General features: G+C 22.3%; 2 protein-coding genes across 16 annotated transcripts in view; one reads left to right on the forward strand and one right to left on the reverse strand.

Annotated features, from left to right (window-relative positions):
- mtd (TLD domain-containing protein mustard) overlaps nt 1-19,554 on the reverse strand; it is a 220,719-nt gene that overhangs the window by 82,243 nt on the left and 118,922 nt on the right. The gene's annotated exons all lie outside the window — the stretch shown is intronic.
- LOC107063638 (uncharacterized) overlaps nt 1-19,554 on the forward strand; it is a 163,537-nt gene that overhangs the window by 19,443 nt on the left and 124,540 nt on the right. Inside the window, exon 2 of one of the 2 annotated variants that reach the window (XM_089172981.1) lies at nt 2,346-2,500. The exons of the other annotated variant lie outside the window; for it this stretch is intronic. Coding sequence (XP_089029107.1) covers nt 2,488-2,500 — 13 coding nt within the window. The 5' untranslated portion in view covers nt 2,346-2,487. The remainder of the gene's footprint in view (nt 1-2,345; nt 2,501-19,554) is intronic. 2 annotated transcript variants of the gene reach the window in all.

A 19,554-nucleotide genomic window follows, 5' to 3' on the forward strand; every position in this document is an offset into this window, starting at 1 on the left:
AAAATCTATTTTAAAACTGATGATTATATATTTCAAAGCTAATAAAAAAGAGAAGAAAAAAAATACAACGAAAAGAAAAAAAAAGAAAAAAGATTAAAAAAGAAGAAAAGAGAAAAAAAATTCGCATTAGGAAAGAATTCAAAGTTTATCGAAGGGGGATAATGATCGAAAGGCGGGAGGAGAAACGAAGGACGATTTATCTATAATTTTCTTCCTTCTTCTTGGCCTTCGAGACCTTTTTTAATGAACCCTGTCTTAAATAAGGAAGAGTTATGTTCTAACGATATATATACATATATACTGGGAAATGTAAACATTGATCAGCTGATTAGATTTTAAATATCTATAACGAGTATTGAAAATAAATTCAATTAAAGAATATAATATGATGTGAAAATAAATTTGAAAATATTTATTAAATATATATTATTAAATATTTTTATTATTTATTTTTTTTTTATTAAATATTATTAAATATTAAATTTAAAAAATATATATATATATAATTTTGGAATATATCTTATTATTATTACAATATTATTATAATAATAATATTTTTTATAATATTATTTTAATATTATTAAATTTATTATATTTATTAAATTTTTCCAATTATTATTTTAGTATTATTATTTTTAAATATTTTCTTTATTATTATATCATATTTAAAAAATAATATTTGATCAATTTATTTGTTCAATATTACAATACATCTATTAACAATATTAATCCTTTGAACTCAATTGTTTTTTCTTTTTTTATACAATCCTTTGATGTCACAGAGTTTATATTTGTTTTTTTTTAGAAATGTTATCTTGTATTATGTATTTTTTTTTATTTATCATTTTTCACAAACATAATTGGTTTATAATCGATTGAAGAAATATATCACCATGATATCAAATTACTATTATTGTAAGCTTTTATAAATATGATTAATTAGTTCATGATAGAATTAAAATATTATTCTAATAATATTGATCATCCTACGACAATTCTAATTATTCTCGAAATATCAAATCATCATTATCATAATCATCATCATCATCATCATCATCATCATCATCATCATCGTAATACCAAATAATTTCAACAATTATCCTAATAATTATAATAATAATATTTCCAATAAAAACCTTATAATTCTAATAATCCATTTGATTTGATATCATCGTGACAATAATATATCAAATTGATTCGTACCAGTGACATTAGATCATAGAATAATTTTAGAATAAAAAAAAAACAAACTTTAATTAATATTTATGAATCTAATAATAATTTATCGGTTCAATTACATTTTTTTATTTTTTTTTATTTTTTTTTTATTATTCTCATATAATAATAATAATCAACGACAAATTATACGAATGAACAAAAACGTATAAACATCGTACAATATATTTGTGTAATCGCACGAATAATAATAATATTAATTATAATAATAATAATAATAATCAAGATCGAAACGGTAATTGCACCTTTAATTCGATTCGCAATGTACAGTTCGATCACTCGTCTCTCGATCGATATCAATGACTCATTCTATGACGTGGAAATCCCGTTTTATCGAATCAATCATTAAAGTTCCGTAATATATATACGGAAAGAGAGAGAGAGAGAGAGAGAGAGAGAGAGAGAGAGAGAGAGGAAGAAGAAGAAAAAGAAAAAAAAAGGAAAGAATAATTATTATTATACAAAGAAGATGAGGAAGAAATCATTTTCGAGTTGTAAGAAATTCGAAACAAAACGATAAACGAGAAATAATTAAAAAAAAAACACACACAATAAAAAAAATGATACATTCTCGTTGCATGAAATCACAAACGTTTGGTAAAAGAAAGAAAGAAAGAGGGAGAGAGAGAAAATAAAAAAGGGAGAAAAAACTAACGAAGGAATTATCATGGTGTATAAAAATTCAAAACATTTTTTATGTGGAAAATAAATTGCTACGTTTAACCCTTAGAGTGACATGAACGTATATATGCGTTTGGTAAAAATGATTAGAGTGGTCTATCGACGTATATGTGTTAGTTTATATTAATGCAAAATTATTAATTGATTATTTATTTAATTATATTTAATTATATTATTTAAGGTACTCTTACGTATTAATGCCATCGCAGCAAAATTACGCTAATGAGCCAATTTACACCTTAAATTGTTGCGACAAATCATAGAATAAAAAACTTTTTTTTTAAATCAAAACACTTTGAAAATTCAAAAGATTTTATTTCTAAAAAGTAGTCAATCGAATTTCGGTGGAAAATGGGCCGATGTAGAATTTAACATTGATTCAAAACAATTTCTATTTTCTTTCACCTGATGCTGTCGCATTTTTGTAGCATTAAAAAATGATGCAACCCTGACGAAACCCTGACGAAACCCTGACGGAACCCTGATGGAACCCTGACGGAACCCTGACGGTTGCTGTGTGCAAACAACAAGGTTGATCTTTATTGGCGCATTAGCGGAATTTTTGCTGCGATGGCGTTAATACGTAAGTACCTTATTAAATTATATTTAATTATATTATTTATTTAAAAATATTAATTTACTAATTTATTATTCATATATATATATATATATATAAATATTATAAAATTATTATCGTTAACAGCCATACTGTGCTGAAAAAACTAATACTCAATTCGATCACTAAAGTCAAGCAGCGCTGGACACGTTTTAGTACTTGGATGGGTGACCGCTATAATATTAATATAAAATTATTATTAAAAATTTTTATAATATATTAAAGATTAAAGAATTAATATCAAAAAATATATTAAAATAATATTAAATAAATATTATTGAAAAAAATATTAATTAATTAAATTATATCTATAAAGCAAATTTTTAATTATTAAATATCATTTATTATTAGAATTATTTATAAATTTTATTATTATAGAATTTAATTATTAAATATAATTTATTAATTAAAATCTTATTAATATTCAACAATTTTCCGTTTCTACAAAATATTTAAGGTAAAAGGTATATTCAGCACTCAAAAAGGGTTAATACATTTTGAATTATTGAATCATTGATCGATTAAAAATAAGATAAAGAATGCTGTAACATTTTAATGAAAATAATTGATAGAATGATTAAAATACAAGGAACAGTGTAAAATAAAAAAAATAAAATCCCCGACTCGAAACAGTCGTAAGAAATTTTTGTAGATTCGTTTATAAAATAAAAAATAAAACAAAAAAAAAAAATAAAACAAAAAATCACACACTGAACGAAACAGGAAAGTATGTAAATTTTACGAGTATTTAATGGGAATAAAAAAAAAAATAAAATAAAACAAAACTCTGGATCGCATAATTGTTACAGCAAACGTTGCTATTATATTTTTAACGACATTGTTTTTTGGAAACTTTTTCTTTTTATTTTTTTTTCAAAACATTTTTTGTATTTTTCAATATACTTTTAACATTATTCTTTCAAAACTACTTTTTTTTTTCCAAAACATTTTTAACATTACTTTTTCAGAACTAATATTTTGTTCTTGGATTCCATTTTTTGTTGTTGTTTTGTTTCACTTTTATTTTCATATTAATTTTATGCAAATTTCTATTACCTTTTTTCTTTCTTTCTTTCTTTATTTTTTATTACGTTGATAAATTTATTTTATATTAAATTTACCAAATTCTAAAAAATAAGATTGTAAATTATGAAACTGTAATCCCATTCGTAAATTGTAAGACAATCCTATTTATTTTGTCTTTTTATTTTTCTTGTCCTCTCTCTCTCTCTCTCTCCCTCTTTCTCTTTCTGTTTCTTTTTCTTTCTATCTTTTTCTATCTAGAATCGCAAATAACATTTCCTTTTCGAAAAGGTGACCTTAAACGGGGACAGTGACCTTCTATAGTGATCGAGGCGTCGATCGATCGTAGGTAGGAAGGAAACGGCCTTGAACGAAGACGATCGCTTTTCTGTTCTTTTGTTCGACCAACGAAGGACGAACGGGTTTCTGGCGAAAGCGAAAGATCGTAAAAAAAAAAAGAAAAAAAGAGGAAAAAAAAAAGAAATATTACCTACAATATCTTCATTCCTCCCTCCCACCTTGCCCCCTAACCCTGTCCTTTTTTTCTCCTTTCCTATATTTAAACGAACTGCTAAAATTACTTTTTAATTACCACGAAAGAGGAAGAGAAATAAAAAAAAAGAGAGAGAAAAAGAAAGAAAGAGAGAGAGAGAGAGAAAGAAATATGTGACAATTTATTTCAGGTTTTGTATTTTAAATCGAATTATTTCGATTTATTTTTAATCACTCAAAAGTTATTATTTTACATTGCGAATTATTTTAATTAAAATTTGACAAATTGTGTCACGAGATATTACGTTTTATTTGTCATTTAAAATTGAACAAATTTCTAATGAAAAAAAAAAACAAGAAAAAAAAGAAAAATAAAAGAAAAAAAGAACTATTTTCATTGCGAACTATTTTAATTAAAACTATTTACATCTGTGAAAAATTGTATCACGAGAAATTTCCTGCTATTATTCAATTGTTTAAATTGAACAAATTTCTAATTAAAAAAAAAAAAAAATTTATTATTAATTAATACATTATAATTATAACCAAGAATTTGAAAGATATTTGAATGATAGAACGAAAATGATTTGTTTTTTTTTTTCATTTTTTTTGTGTTAGATGCGCGTTAGAAAAGAAAAAAAAAGATAGACAAACATAAAAAAAAATAAAATAAAAGAAAATAAAAAAAGTATCATTCCGTTGGCGTATGCAATGTGACACGAAATTGTGATCGGACTATTAATTCCTTTTTACATCGCGTATTGTACAATCGATTGTAACCAAGCAATACTATATCATCGATATGTATTGATTGGGACGATAAACAATTCCTTAAAGTGATTGCCAATTGATCGACTGACTTATTAGGTTCTTCATTTCCGGTATGTGTCCTTTTATAAATCAAACTACCTACGCAGTAATAATCAAATACAAATTACACCTACATGTTTAGGTGTGTAGATGTGTGTATACATGTATATAAACTAGGGACTAAAAGTTTAAAGTGTTATTGGCTCATTCAAACTTTACCCATCAAAATTTTGAGTACGTTTATTATTAATTTTTAAATATTGTTCATTTACTATGTAACACTGTAAATTATGAAAACATTATAATGAGTATTTATAATTCAAATAATATAAATAAAATATTTATTATATATATATATATATATATATATATATATATATATATATATATATATATTACAATCAATTGTACAAATTACATACACCTATATGTGTGGGTGTGTGTATTATGTGTATATAAACTAGTTGCTAAAAGCTAAAGTATTATTGGCATATTCAAACTTTTCCTATCAAAATTTTGAGTAGGTTTATTATTATTTTTTACTTTTTTTTTTTAAATATTGTTAATTATTTATGGAATACTGTAAATTACGAACATTGTATAATTAGTATTTAAAAATTAATAAATACAAATGAAATATTATATATATATATATATATATATATATATATATATATATATATAAATAAATAATTAATATAAATTTTTATTATTATAAAAATTTATAATAATAATAATAAATATATTACAATTAAATAGAATTTAACATTATAATAATAATATTACAATATTAATTTATATTTATATTATAAATATTATTATTATAAAAATTTATATATATATAAATAACTAATGTGATAAAAACTATATATATATAACAAATAATATATATAGTTTTTTATCAATTATACAAATTACCTCTGCATGTGTGGGTGTGTGTATTATGTGAATATAAACTTTAAATTAGTAACTAAACATATAAATAGTATTTATAATTTAAATAATACAAATAAAATAAATATATCAATATAAAAACAAAATATGTATAATAATAATTTTCAATCTATAATAACAAACTTAATTAATTATTAACTATTTATTATTATTTTTATTATTATAAATATTATGATAATACATTACAGTATATTTATTTTTTAATTTTCAATTTATTCGATAAATGAAAAATATTGTCTTAAAGAAAAATACAAAAGGAATTATAGTTCGTGCAAATATCTTTACTTTATACTGTATATATACACACGTGTATATATGTATATGTATATACAAACACATGTGTCCATAAAATTACAGAATGTCTCTCCCCATTAATTAACACACGTCACCCTTGTGTCTTTGAGAATGCTTGGCCTTCGTTCGCGATTGTTAAAAGTGTGACATGGCAATTGGATACTTCATTTATCTTCCTTTCGATTTATTTATTTATTTATTCTACTTTGATCGTTCATCGTTCGCATTCTATTTTGTTTAAACATATATTCTCTATTTTTTTTTTTTTTTTTTTTACATAATTATCATATACTATATATATACATGTTATGTTTTCCCAATTTTTCTGATTGTTTTTTTTTAAATAAAATTATTTATTGAACGACTTTAATTTTAATTTTGATTTATTTTGAAACAATTTTAATTTTGTTTTATTTCGGATCAATTTTAATCTTGATTTATTTTGAAACAATTTTAATTTTGATTTATTTCGAATCAATTTTAATTTTGATTTATTTCGAATCAATTTTAATTTTGATTTATTTTTAACAAACGTAAAATCGATGTAAGAAAAATTAAAGATAAAATTATATCGTAATAATTTATTTAATTATTTAATAAAAAAAAAAACAAAAAACAAGGAATGAAAATATTTACAAGAAAATATTTAACTAAAGTGGTGGGTGAGGAATGGGTAAAAAAAAAAAAAAAAAAAATTGCAAAAGCAAATTAAAAATTTCTTAACATGATCTACAAGAATAATAATAATAATAATATTATTATTGTATCCTCTTTTCTTTGTGGTTGAAATAACACCATTTTGTAATTCGCGTAAATTAACGTCATTGCACATGGTGTAGCAAGCAAGATAATGTAACTAACCAAACGAGAAGAAACTTTAGGAAACATCGTTGCTGACAAGCAACACACGAGTTGTGTTATTAAGCGTATTACCGTTAGAATGATTAAAACTCGAACCACAGTGTATGATACGATAACTATGACAAATTTTCATTAACAACTTAACGTTTGGATAATGCAATTCTCTTTGTGCAAGTTAAAAAAAAAAAGGTCTTTCATTCGAAAGAAAGAAGAAAATTAAAAAAAAAAAAAAGAAAACAAAATTCAAAATTCATGTGTCAAAAAAAAAAAAAAAATAGAATGAATTCTTAGAAAAAAATTTTGCACGTATTTGAAGTATTAATGATATCGTTTGTTATTTATTCAAAAAGTAATTTATAAAAGCACAAATGTCAATAAATTTCTGATAATCTATCGCGATAATTCGTAGTATTACTAAGAAGTGTTTTTATTTGTACAGGACGTTTTAAAATACGTTCTGTACAAATAAGGACGTTGTTGTCAATTTTGTATGTAATTTGGATGTTATTTCAGTATCAGTATGTTGAAATATTGTTTTAAACACATATAATTATTATATATTTTGTAAGATATCAAATTTATCTTTTAAAACTAAATACATATAAATATTTATCTTTACATATATGTTTTATATAGAATTTTATATATATATATATATATATATATATATATATATATATATATAATTATATAATATATAATATATATAATTATATAATATAAATATATATAAAATATAATATAAAATTCTATATAAATAATAATATATTATATATATTTAATAATATTATAATAAAATATAATTAATATACATTATAATAATATTATAATTAAATTATCAATATTTTTATTTATAAATATATAAAATATATTATTTAATTACAATATTGTTATTATAATTATATTATAACTAATATTATATAATATTATATAATATATATTTAAATTTAATTAAATTATAAATAATCAATAAATAATTATATATATATATATATATATATATATATATTATTTAATTATAATATTATTATTATAATTATATTATATCGTATTATAATTAATATTATATAATATTATATATATATATATATAATTAAAATAATATATTTTATATATTAAAAAAAACATATATATACACATGCGTAGAGAGAAGATTTATGATTGGACGTAATAATTATGCAACAACATGTTATAAAAATTGCTAGGATTCGTGAACATATAAACTTTATGATTGTATAAATATACTTGATTTTTTATTATTATTTTTTTTTTTTTTTTAGAATATTGAAACTACCACTTTAACCCATTAAAGTTACGTTAACATATTTTGAAATATCCTGTATATCTATGTATATATTTCTATGTATATTATGCGTATAAAACGCTTTCTCTGATAAAAGTCATCGATGAAAATGACGATAAAATTCTAAAAATAACTCAACACGTCCTACATTGATCAAACATCCCAAGATGTATAATAATGCAGCTTAATTATCATTCGTAAGATAAATCGATATGATTGGACACGACGTATCAATTGCAATTTCAATGATATGTTTGATAAGAAACTAGTAATATCAAACTTATTTATTAACGCATTTTATCTCGATTTTACTTTCAGAAATAAAACTGTTAAAGATTGTAGAAATATTTAATAATTTTTATTTTATTATTATTATTATTACTTTTATTATTAATATTCTTATTTTATTTTATTGGAAATGTAATTATGTAATAAGACATTTGAGAGATAAGTAATACATGTTTGTATACCGGTTACACGTATAATGAATGATTTACATTAGAAAAAAAGTTAATATTATTTTTATAATTTATATATTTTTTTTTATGTTTATATTAAATTTATATTTATTTGATTGTTGTGCGTTGTATTATTATTTATTGAATTTAATTTAGTACAATTTTTAGATGTTTGATAAATCGATTTTTGTGACCTTTGGCCTTAGATTTTAATAGTCGCGTACATCCTACCTTATGTAGGTTTTGAGACCACTTTTAGAATGTTAAAATACAAGTTTATACGAGTTTATAGCTGGGTATCTCAAATTCCAAGATTTTTACCTATTTTGACTGGCGTAACAATTCGACCTATCTACTCTAGTCTTGAATTTAACCACCAGATAGCGTATTCAAGTGCTAGAGATTAGGAACTCTATAGGAGGGATGCGCCATGTACATTGCTAGGCTGAAAATGTGGGGGGACAGCTTCCGTTGCATCGCGCAGCCATGTTTATCTTTAGTATGTATTAACGGCTGTGGTTAGCTTAAGTTTAGAATACTTATAGTTTTTATTGTGATATTTATATTCAATTGTTTTTTTTTTTTTTAGTAGTTTTCTATAAGTGTAGGTTTAATTTACTCATTTAATAATTACAAGTATAAATGTACAAACCTAACCTACAATTTATCGTTTGAATCATTCGCGCGCAATCACGTGACTACACGTGTTCCTGTCCCCCAGCAATGTACATGGCGCGTCCCTCCTATAGGGTCCCTACTAGAGAACCAACGTGGCGTAGCAATTCGATCTATCTACTCTAATTTTGAATTTAACCACCAGATAGCGTATTAAAGTGCTAGAAATCTCACGTGACGTAGCAATTCGACCGATCTACTATAATTTTGAATTTAGCCACCAGATAGCGTATTCAAGTGCTAGAGATCTCACGTGACGTAGCAATTCGACCTATCTACTCTAATTTTGAATTTAGCCACCAGATAGCGTATTCAAGTGCTAGAGATCTCACGTGACGTAGCAATTCGACCTATCTACTCTAATTTTGAATTTAGCCACCAGATAGCGTATTCAAGTGCTAGAGATCTCACGTGACGTAGCAATTCGATCTATCTACTCTAATTTTGAATTTAGCCACCAGATAGCGTATTCAAGTGCTAGAGATCTCACGTGACGTAGCAATTCGATCTATCTACTCTAATTTTGAATTTAGCCACCAGATAGCGTATTCAAGTGCTAGAGATCTCACGTGACGTAGCAATTCGACCTATCTATTGAAATTTTGAATTTAGCCACCAGATAGCGTACTTAAGTGCTAGAAATTCCAATTTTTTGTTTTAAATTTATCGATAATAGTATAAAAGATAAATGATTTATTCGTTATCTATATATATATTTTTAATTAATTTATTTATATACTTGATAAATATATTATTTTTATTATTATTATTTCAATTTATTTCATTAATAAATTATTACATTATATTTATAATAATAACAATTTTTAATATAAACTGTCTTTTTTATACATATTTTCCTTTTTAATTCAATAAATATTTTTATTATAATTATAATAAATATATATTTAAAAATTAATAATTTATATAATTAAAATATACTTAATAGAAAAAAAAGTAAGTTTGTAATAGGTAAAAGAAACGTTTAAAGTGTTTACATAAAGAGTATATGTGTGTGTGTGTATACGTGTAGTATAAAATGAAGATTGCGAGAGTTTTGAGAACGTAGAAAAGACATAATTGTACTTTAATTAGTCACTTCGAACTTAGTACCATCATTATAGCAATTCTAAGCGAGAAATTTCACGACAATCATTCGACCATAGTTAGTCTCTCGTCATGAAAATTCGCCGTTACATCCTTCTATTACGATATAAGTTATTTTTCTTCTTTCCCATTTTTTTTTTTCTTTGCAATCATAAACAAAACTCACAAATCGACCATTGTTCTATTCTATCTTTAAACTTTTAAACTTCGATAAATAGGATACATTGTCTCTATTTTCTTTTATGATGGTATTCAAATCGTCTCCATCAACAACAACCACCGATACGTAAGTTTATTATTACTGTCGTCTTATTATAATTATTTTCAAAAGAAAATATTATTTAAATTCATTATAAAAGAAAAAGTAACTTTTTAAATATCTTCCCTTAAACAAAAAAAAATATATATATATATATATATATGTATTAATTTTTTATGTAACATTATGTAGTAATTTTGTATATAATAATTTATTTTTTATATAATTTTATATAATAATTTTTATATATAATAATTTATTTTTATAATAATATAATATTAGTATAATTAAATATAATATTAATTCTTTTTTTATTTAATTTTATAATAATATAATATTTGTATAATTAAATATAATGTTAATTTATTTTTTATATAATTTTATATAATATAATAATTTTATTATATAATAATATATTAATATTAATATATTATTTATATAATAAAAAATAAAATAATAATAATAATAATAATAAATAAAAATATTTATATAATAAATGCATAAATTATATATTTGAAATATAATTACATAAAAAAGACAAAATTTAAAAAAAAAAAAAAAAATTATCAAAATTATGTTAAATAAAATTATTTCAATTGTAATATATATTTAAATTTGCAAAATTTTTTAATTAAATAAACGTTCTAATAATACAAATTTAATTAAAAACAAAACACAAAAAGAGAAGAAATGAAAGAAGAAAAAGAAATAAAAGTGAACAATATTTCATTTTAATTGTTTTCTCTTGCAACTAACTCGTTGTGTCACTTTCTAAACGTTCGAGCATACTTTAAAGTAAAAAATAAAAGCAAACAGTAAAATAATTTAAATAGTAGGAGTTAATAATATATTATAGAGACGACTTTTCTACCCCCACCTCCCCCTCACCCTACTTTACTACTTTTGTCATTAATTTTTCTTTGAGTTTTTTTTTTTAATTGTGTTTTTCATTTTTCTCTCTTTTACCCCCCATAGAAAATATTCGCACGACATTTAAATGTGTTTTGACTGAAATGATAGTCAAAACAAGCTAGCTTGTTATTCATTTGAAAATTTTTTTTTTTTTTTTTTTTAAACAACAACGTAGACGAATAAAGACACTCGGTCAGGCTATTTGCCAACTTTTTGTTTGCCAAGAATCCTCTTGAACAATGAAATAGAACTGACTTGTGGCCAGGTTTAACGAACGCATTACACATTTATAGATGATGGTTTAGAGTTGGCTATTTTACGATACAAAAGAAATACACGATCATTGGTTGACGGTTGTGTTTTGAAGGAAAAGAAAAATAGAACTTAATAATTATTTTGATAATTATACCACGTTAGACTTATTTTTTTTATTTTCTTGTTTCACTTATTCACTTTTGCATTTCACTCATGTCAAATAGAATTTGTTATTGAACGTTAGTAACGTGTTACTTGTTACGAACGTTCGATTATTTAATTAAGACATTTTTTTTTGGCTTACACAATTTATTTGTCGAATCTTGAAAAATGTAATAAAAGTAAAAAGTTTATTTTCAAACGATTATAATTTGTATTTTAATTTTCTAACACGCGTAACGAATATGAACAATTTCTGTGTGATTTGTTATGGAAGAAAATAAATATTAAATTTTAGTTATGCATCATATATAAATTCACAATAATATTTTGCATAGAAAATAAATATTTAAAAAGAATTAAATTACAATAATAAAAAGAAGAACAAAACATTTATGCAATATAAGAAATATTTGTAGAAATAATTAATTAAGCAAAGTTTAACCACTTGTCCTACGAAGACGTGCCACGCACGTCGAAATGCTTTTGTTTCAAAACTGAGATTACGTCGATAGGTGTGATGAACACGTGGTAAATAGATTTATATTATTGTCATCATATCAATCAATATTGTAAAATAGAAAATAATAGTAAACTAAGTGACATTGTTTCAAAAAGTGCAATATTGTAGCGCACAGCACGGCAACCGTGAAGTTAAATCGTAGAGAAAGTGGTTAAATATTTTCAATATTCATCAAAATAATAATAATAATAATAATAATAAAAATAATCTAATAATAATAATAATAATTATTATTATTATTAAATATTTTTCAAATGTATAATTAAGCAAAATTAAAAATATATTTTGAATAATAGTAAAAAAAAATAATAATATTAATAACAATGATAACAAATAAAAATATTATTATCTAATAATAATAATAATAATGTATGAATAAAAACACATATATATTTTTTTAAATCGTATAATAATAATAATAATAATAATAATAATAATAATAATAATAGTAATAATTATTAAATATTTTTAAAATGTATAATTAAGCAAAATTTAAGAAATATTTTCAATAATAATAAAAAAAAATAAAAACTAATAATATTAATAACAATAATAACAAATAAAAACATTATTATCTAATAATAATAATAATGGGTGAATAAAAACATATATATTTTTTTAAATCGTGTAATAATAACAATAATAATAATAATAATAATAATAACCTAAAAAAATAATATTTATAATTCTAAAATATCTTTAAATTGATTAATTAAGCAAAATTTAAGAAATATTTTCAATAGTAATAAAAATAAAACAACAAAAAAAATAATAACAATGATAACAAATGAAACATTATTATCCAATAATAATAGTAATAATAATAATGCATGAATTAAAACACACATGTAAATATATAAATTTTTTTTAAATAATATAATAATAAAAATAATAGTAATAATCTGAGAATAAACAAAGAAAAAAAAAAAATAATAATTATTATTATAAGATAAGACAGATAGATAGATGATAATTGGGAATGAAAATTTCCTATGCGTGAAATCGAAAATTGTGATATTATTTCTCAGGTAAGAAAAGGCGCGGCTGTAAGTTTATACATTTTCAACAACTAACAAGCATAAGCAAGCACCAGCACCAGCACCCAGCACCAGCACCCAGCACCAGCACCAGCACTAGCACCAGCAACAAGCGTCTCGAAAAGTAAGAAACACGATGGACTCGTTTTGCTACATGGTAGAACCATTAGAAAGTCTTGAAGTTACTTCTCTCTCTCTCTCTCTCTTTCTCTCTTTTCTCTCTTTTTCTCTCTTTTTCTCTCCTTTTCTCTCTCAATTTATCTATCTTTATCCACGTCTTCCAATCTCCTTCTTTCTTTCTTTCTTTCTTTCTTTCTTTCTATATAATCATAGAAGTTAACAAACACTATGAAATATACTCTACAATGTGACGTATTGTATTTCGTAACATATATAGGGTAAACGGAAAAGATTCACTAGATTTACGATAACAAAAAATAAACAATAAAAATATATGACACTTAGATAATTACGTTTTTCTTCCATCATTTTGTTTTTGTGTTTTTCTATTTTTTTTTTTCATTCTTTCTTTTTATTTCGTGGAATTGTTCGAAAGATCTACTTGAATTTTCAATTTCCTATCTCTACTCGTATATCTATGGGTTAAAATTTTTGGTAAACTTAAATAAAGATGGGGAAAGAGGGACAAAGGGAAAAACAAATTCTAACACACGTGAGCATAAATTTTGTCTCAATGACACGTTAGGTGTAAATAAATTTATATCGTATTGTTTTTTGTTTTTTCAAATATAAGCAGAGGTAAGTGAAGAAAATAAAGTTTAATATATTTATTTGTTTTATTTCTCCATTTTATCTTATTTAGTTAAATGTAAAGCAGATATAAAGTAATATATATATATATTACTTTATATAAGTATATATGTTTTTTATTTATATTTTATATTAATGCATAAAAATTTTCTTTTGTATTATTTATATTATTTGTTTTATTTTGATTTTATCTTAGTTAATCGTTAAGTAGATATAAAATACTACATTTAACATAAAATACATATTTTTTATATTATTTATTTTATATTATTATGTAAAAATATAAATATATTTATTTATTTATATAATAAAATATTTATAATATATATATATATATATATATATATAAATTATATTATTATATTATATTACATATAATTTTTAATTTTAATATTATATAATTTTATATTTTTTTATAATAATATTATATTAATTTTATATATTTTAAGTTTTATATTAAAAATTTAAATTTATATAATATTATTATCTAAATTTTATATATTAATATTATATAATATTAATAAATATATATATATATATATATATATATATATATAAATATTAGCAAATTAGAGTTATATAAAATTAATTGTTATTTTCCTTTTTTTTAGTTTAATGTTCCTAACAAAAAAATAATTGAATTATCATTTAAAAAAATAAAATATGGAACTTTTTCATCGTCATAGGGTCAAAATATTTTTTAATTCAACCAGCCTAGATATTTTCTTTTCTTTTCTTTTTTTTCTTATTTTTTCTTTTTTTTTTGTTATATTAAGTATACACACAAGTTGGCACCACTCGATCATCATTTTGTACCAGTTCGGTAGGGGAATTTATATAAATATATTCCTCCGATCGTTTACCGGTTTACTCGACACAACGTCTTTGGCACACTTTCAGACACATTCGAGCTACAAAAGTGCGTCTGCAACAAGTTACGTACGAGACATGCCATACCATGCTATACCATGACGTTCATTGGTTCATTCCTTCGTTTGTTCGTTCGTTCATTCGTAACATCGTAGTTATTCGTAACGACGAAGCAACGAAAAAAAGCAGTAAATAATATTACGAACGAGTTAAAAGGAAAAAAAAAAACAGAAAAGAAAAAGAGAAAAAGAAAAAAAGAAAATAAAAAATAGAAAGGAAAATCCTTTTTCAATATAATATATTATATTTTCCAAGAATACATTTCATATGTAAAAACTTCAATATTTTTCTTTCTAATATATTCCTCCATTCTTTTTTTTTTTTTTATTTGTACTTGGAAATTATTATTTTTTTTTTTTTTGAAAATAAATTATTATATAAAAATGATATAGAATAACTATTTTTTTATTTGTATTTGGAATTTATTTATTTATTTTTTTTTAAATAAATTATATAAAAATTATATTAAAAATAAAAACCTTTGTTTTTATTTGTATTTAGAATTGATTTTTTTTTTTTTTGAAAAAATCAATTATTATATAAAAATTATGTAAAAAAAACTATTTTTTTATTTGTACTTGGAATTTATTTATTTTTTTTTTGTAATAAATTTTATAAAAATTATATTTAAAAAACAATTTTATTATTTGTAATTGGACTTTATTTATTTTTTTTTTGTAAATAAATAAATTTTATTTTATTAAAAAAAAAATAAGAAAGTGATTTCACTTCATTTTGAGTCAAAAAAAAAAAAAAAAACAACTTAAACCATAAAATACGAAAAATAGACTAATGTAATGGACAACAATCTAATCTCTGACCTAATTGTAACGTTTGACATGAATCGATAACTCGAACTCGTAGATAATATTTGACATGTGTAAAAGATTAAAAAAGAAAAAAAAAACAATAATAAAAAAATAAATATAAATGAAAGCTAATGAACATTAGAAACAAAGATGGAGTAGGGGAGGAGATTAGTGGGAAGTGAAAAGAAAAATCGTACAATATTTGTTCAGTGACCTTTTAGAAAAAAAAAAAAAAAATAATGTTGTAAATTGTATCTCGTAAAGTGAAATGCAATCTGTAGTTGGCTATAAAGTTTGTAATAATGGTGGCACGCCCTCTTATATACTAGTCTCGTTTCATCTAACTATCTCTTTCATCGTACGCCATCTTGACGGACAACAGAATGACCACATGGAATGTCTCGTGTATATATGCGTCTGCATGAGTGTATGTGTTGTATATATGCGTGGTTAGAATGTCGATAGACGTAAATTGAGATAGAAAGAGAGATCGAAAGATAAATAGAAATAAAAAGAGAAAGAGAATGAAAATTAGATAGATTGGCGTTGAAAGATAAAAAAGAAGAAAGAAAGAAAAAACAAACAAATGAAATTAGAGAAAGATGAATAAGAGGGGGAGGGGGAATAGAATGGAAATAAGGGGGTGGAGAGTTTGATAAAGGTTGAATAATAATAATAATAATAATAATAAAAAAAAATAAATAAATAAATACAATAGAAAGAGAAAAAATATTCAGCGAAGAAAGGGGTAAACGTAAAAGATGATCAATGAGAATAGAAAGATAAAAAAAAAAGAAAAAGGAAAAAGGAAAGGGAGAGAGATAAAACGATAAAAAGATACAAATAGGGGGTGGGGATGGTTGAGAAGTAATGTAAAAAAGAAAGAGAGAGAGAGAGAAAGAGAGAAATAAAAATAGAACAAAGAACGTGGAAAAGAAATATAGTTTGAAAAATATGATAATAAAAAAAAAAAAAAGAAAAATAAGATTTACAATAATAATAATAATAATAATAATAATAATAATAATAATAATAATAATAATAGAAATACAATTTTTTTAAAAAAGATACACTATCAATTTGTTGGAACTATTAATTTCTTAATTATTTAATTCTAAATGAACGTAAGTAAAATAAAAAATAAAAAATTAATTAAAAAATTAAAAATAATTTTAGTGTACACTCACATTCACACACAAATACACGCAAAGATGTTCGCATTTTCAATTAATCCAAATATAGGAAAGAAAAATAGTAATGACACAAAAATTCAGAAAAAGATAATGAGAAAAAGAAAGAGAGAGAGAGAGAGAGAGAGAGAGAGAGAGGAAGCTATAATTAATTCGATATTTTCGATTAATCTTCTATTTAAAGGTCTAACTCATGTCAGTATAGGAAGAAAAGAGAGAAAGAGAAAGAGAGAGAGAGAGAGAGAGAGAGAGAGAGAGAGAGAAAATAATCAGAGCATAACGACGACGATTGGATCCGTTTTCATATATATATACATATATATTTTTTATTTTTTTTTTTTTATTTTATCATGTGACTACGCACACGTGTGTGATTATCAATGTTTCATGTTATATTCTTTATCTCTTTACCCATTTATATATATATATATATATATATATATATATATATATATATATATATATATATATATATATATTTGGGGCATTCCACGTCAAATCGGCCACTTTTGACCCCGACCCCTTTCGATTTGGCTGAAAGATTTTTATCCTATTCTACCTTATGAAAAACAATTTTCAGAATTTTTTCAAATTTTTTACGAATTTGCTTTAAGAGCAATCTAAGCTTAAGAGCTTAAAGAGCAATAATGCTTTTTGCTTTAAGAGGCATTTTTTTTTCTCAAAAATTAATAATTTTTTTTGGGTTTGGTTAAAAAATAAAAATTTGAAAAAATTCTAAAAATTGTTTTTTATAGGGTAGAATAGGATAAAAAACTTTTAGCCACATCGAAAGGGGTTCGGGGTCAAAAGTGGCCGATTTGACGTGGAATGCCCCCATTTATATATTAAAATATATTATATGTATATTTTCTATATTATATTATATAATATTTTATGTAATTATATTAATATATATTAAGATATATTATAATAAATTATTAATAAAATATATATAAATTATACAATTAAACTATAATATAAACTATAAAATATATTATATATATATATATATATATATATATATTTCTCACATTTTTATTATGATTTTCTTATCGTTTATGATTCTATAGGCTTCATTTTCTTCTTTTTTGTTTCTTTTTTAAGCATACAAACAATATTGATAATTTTATATCTATCTAATTATTCGTAGGAGTTAATTTAATCAGCATTACATGTGTATATATATATATATATATATATTTCTTTTTCCTTTACGTGATTTGATAATTCTTTTCAATAATAATTCTACTTTCTTTATTTTTATTTTTAATTATATTTTTATCAGACATTTTGTATGGGTCGAAAAGTTTTGTGTATCAAATTGTAAGACAGAAACGACGTTCTTTACCCAATATCTCTCTCACATCCCTGCCATTAAATTAAATTTTATTTTAAAACAATGAAGCAACACTCGTACGAACATTGTCCGACATTTATTCATGTCAGAAATTTATTCTAGCTTATATATATATATATATATATATATATATATATATATATATATATATGATTATGTATGTTTTGTAAAAAACAAACACGTGCATGCATTACACGTAAAAGTAATAATATAAAAATATGTTTATTATAAATTCATACTCGGTTTATTTTCCTTTGATCATTCGTCATTGTTTTTTTTAATTTCTATCGATTTTTTCTTTTTTATTTAATTGAGGAAAAGAAAATTCCTTTTTACATTATCCGACTAATGGGTAAATTCGCAATCATGAATTTATATATTATTTCGTTTTTTATTTTTTATATCGCAGGATTAAGACGTGGGATTGCCCTTTTCAAAACAATTAGAGTTTACTAATATAAAAAAGGGAGAATAAATGAAATCGTGAATATCATTCGACGTGAACTTTAAAACGTTTCTCTTTTGTAACTTTCTATCTTTCTATTATTGTCCGAGGTATTAATTTATAGGAGTATAACAAAATTTCATTTTATGCGTATTCGATATTTTTCTTTATAAATGGAAAAAAGAACAGCAAGAAAAAAACACAAATTTAAACGAATTTTTTTAATGAGATTTGTAATTTTTATTACGTATTTAAAATAATAATAATAATAAGTAGATAAAATTAATATTAGTGATAGTAGTAAAAGCTAGGGGGTGGGGAAAGAAGAAGGGTGACATGTAACGAAACTTAGCTAATAAAAGAATAAAAACAATTAAATAATTAATGTTAATATATTGTA

Source organism: Polistes dominula, unplaced genomic scaffold, assembly GCF_049000335.1.
Source record: "Polistes dominula isolate Pdom_NZ unplaced genomic scaffold, Pdom_raw_medaka contig_22, whole genome shotgun sequence".
NCBI lineage: Eukaryota > Metazoa > Arthropoda > Insecta > Hymenoptera > Vespidae > Polistes > Polistes dominula.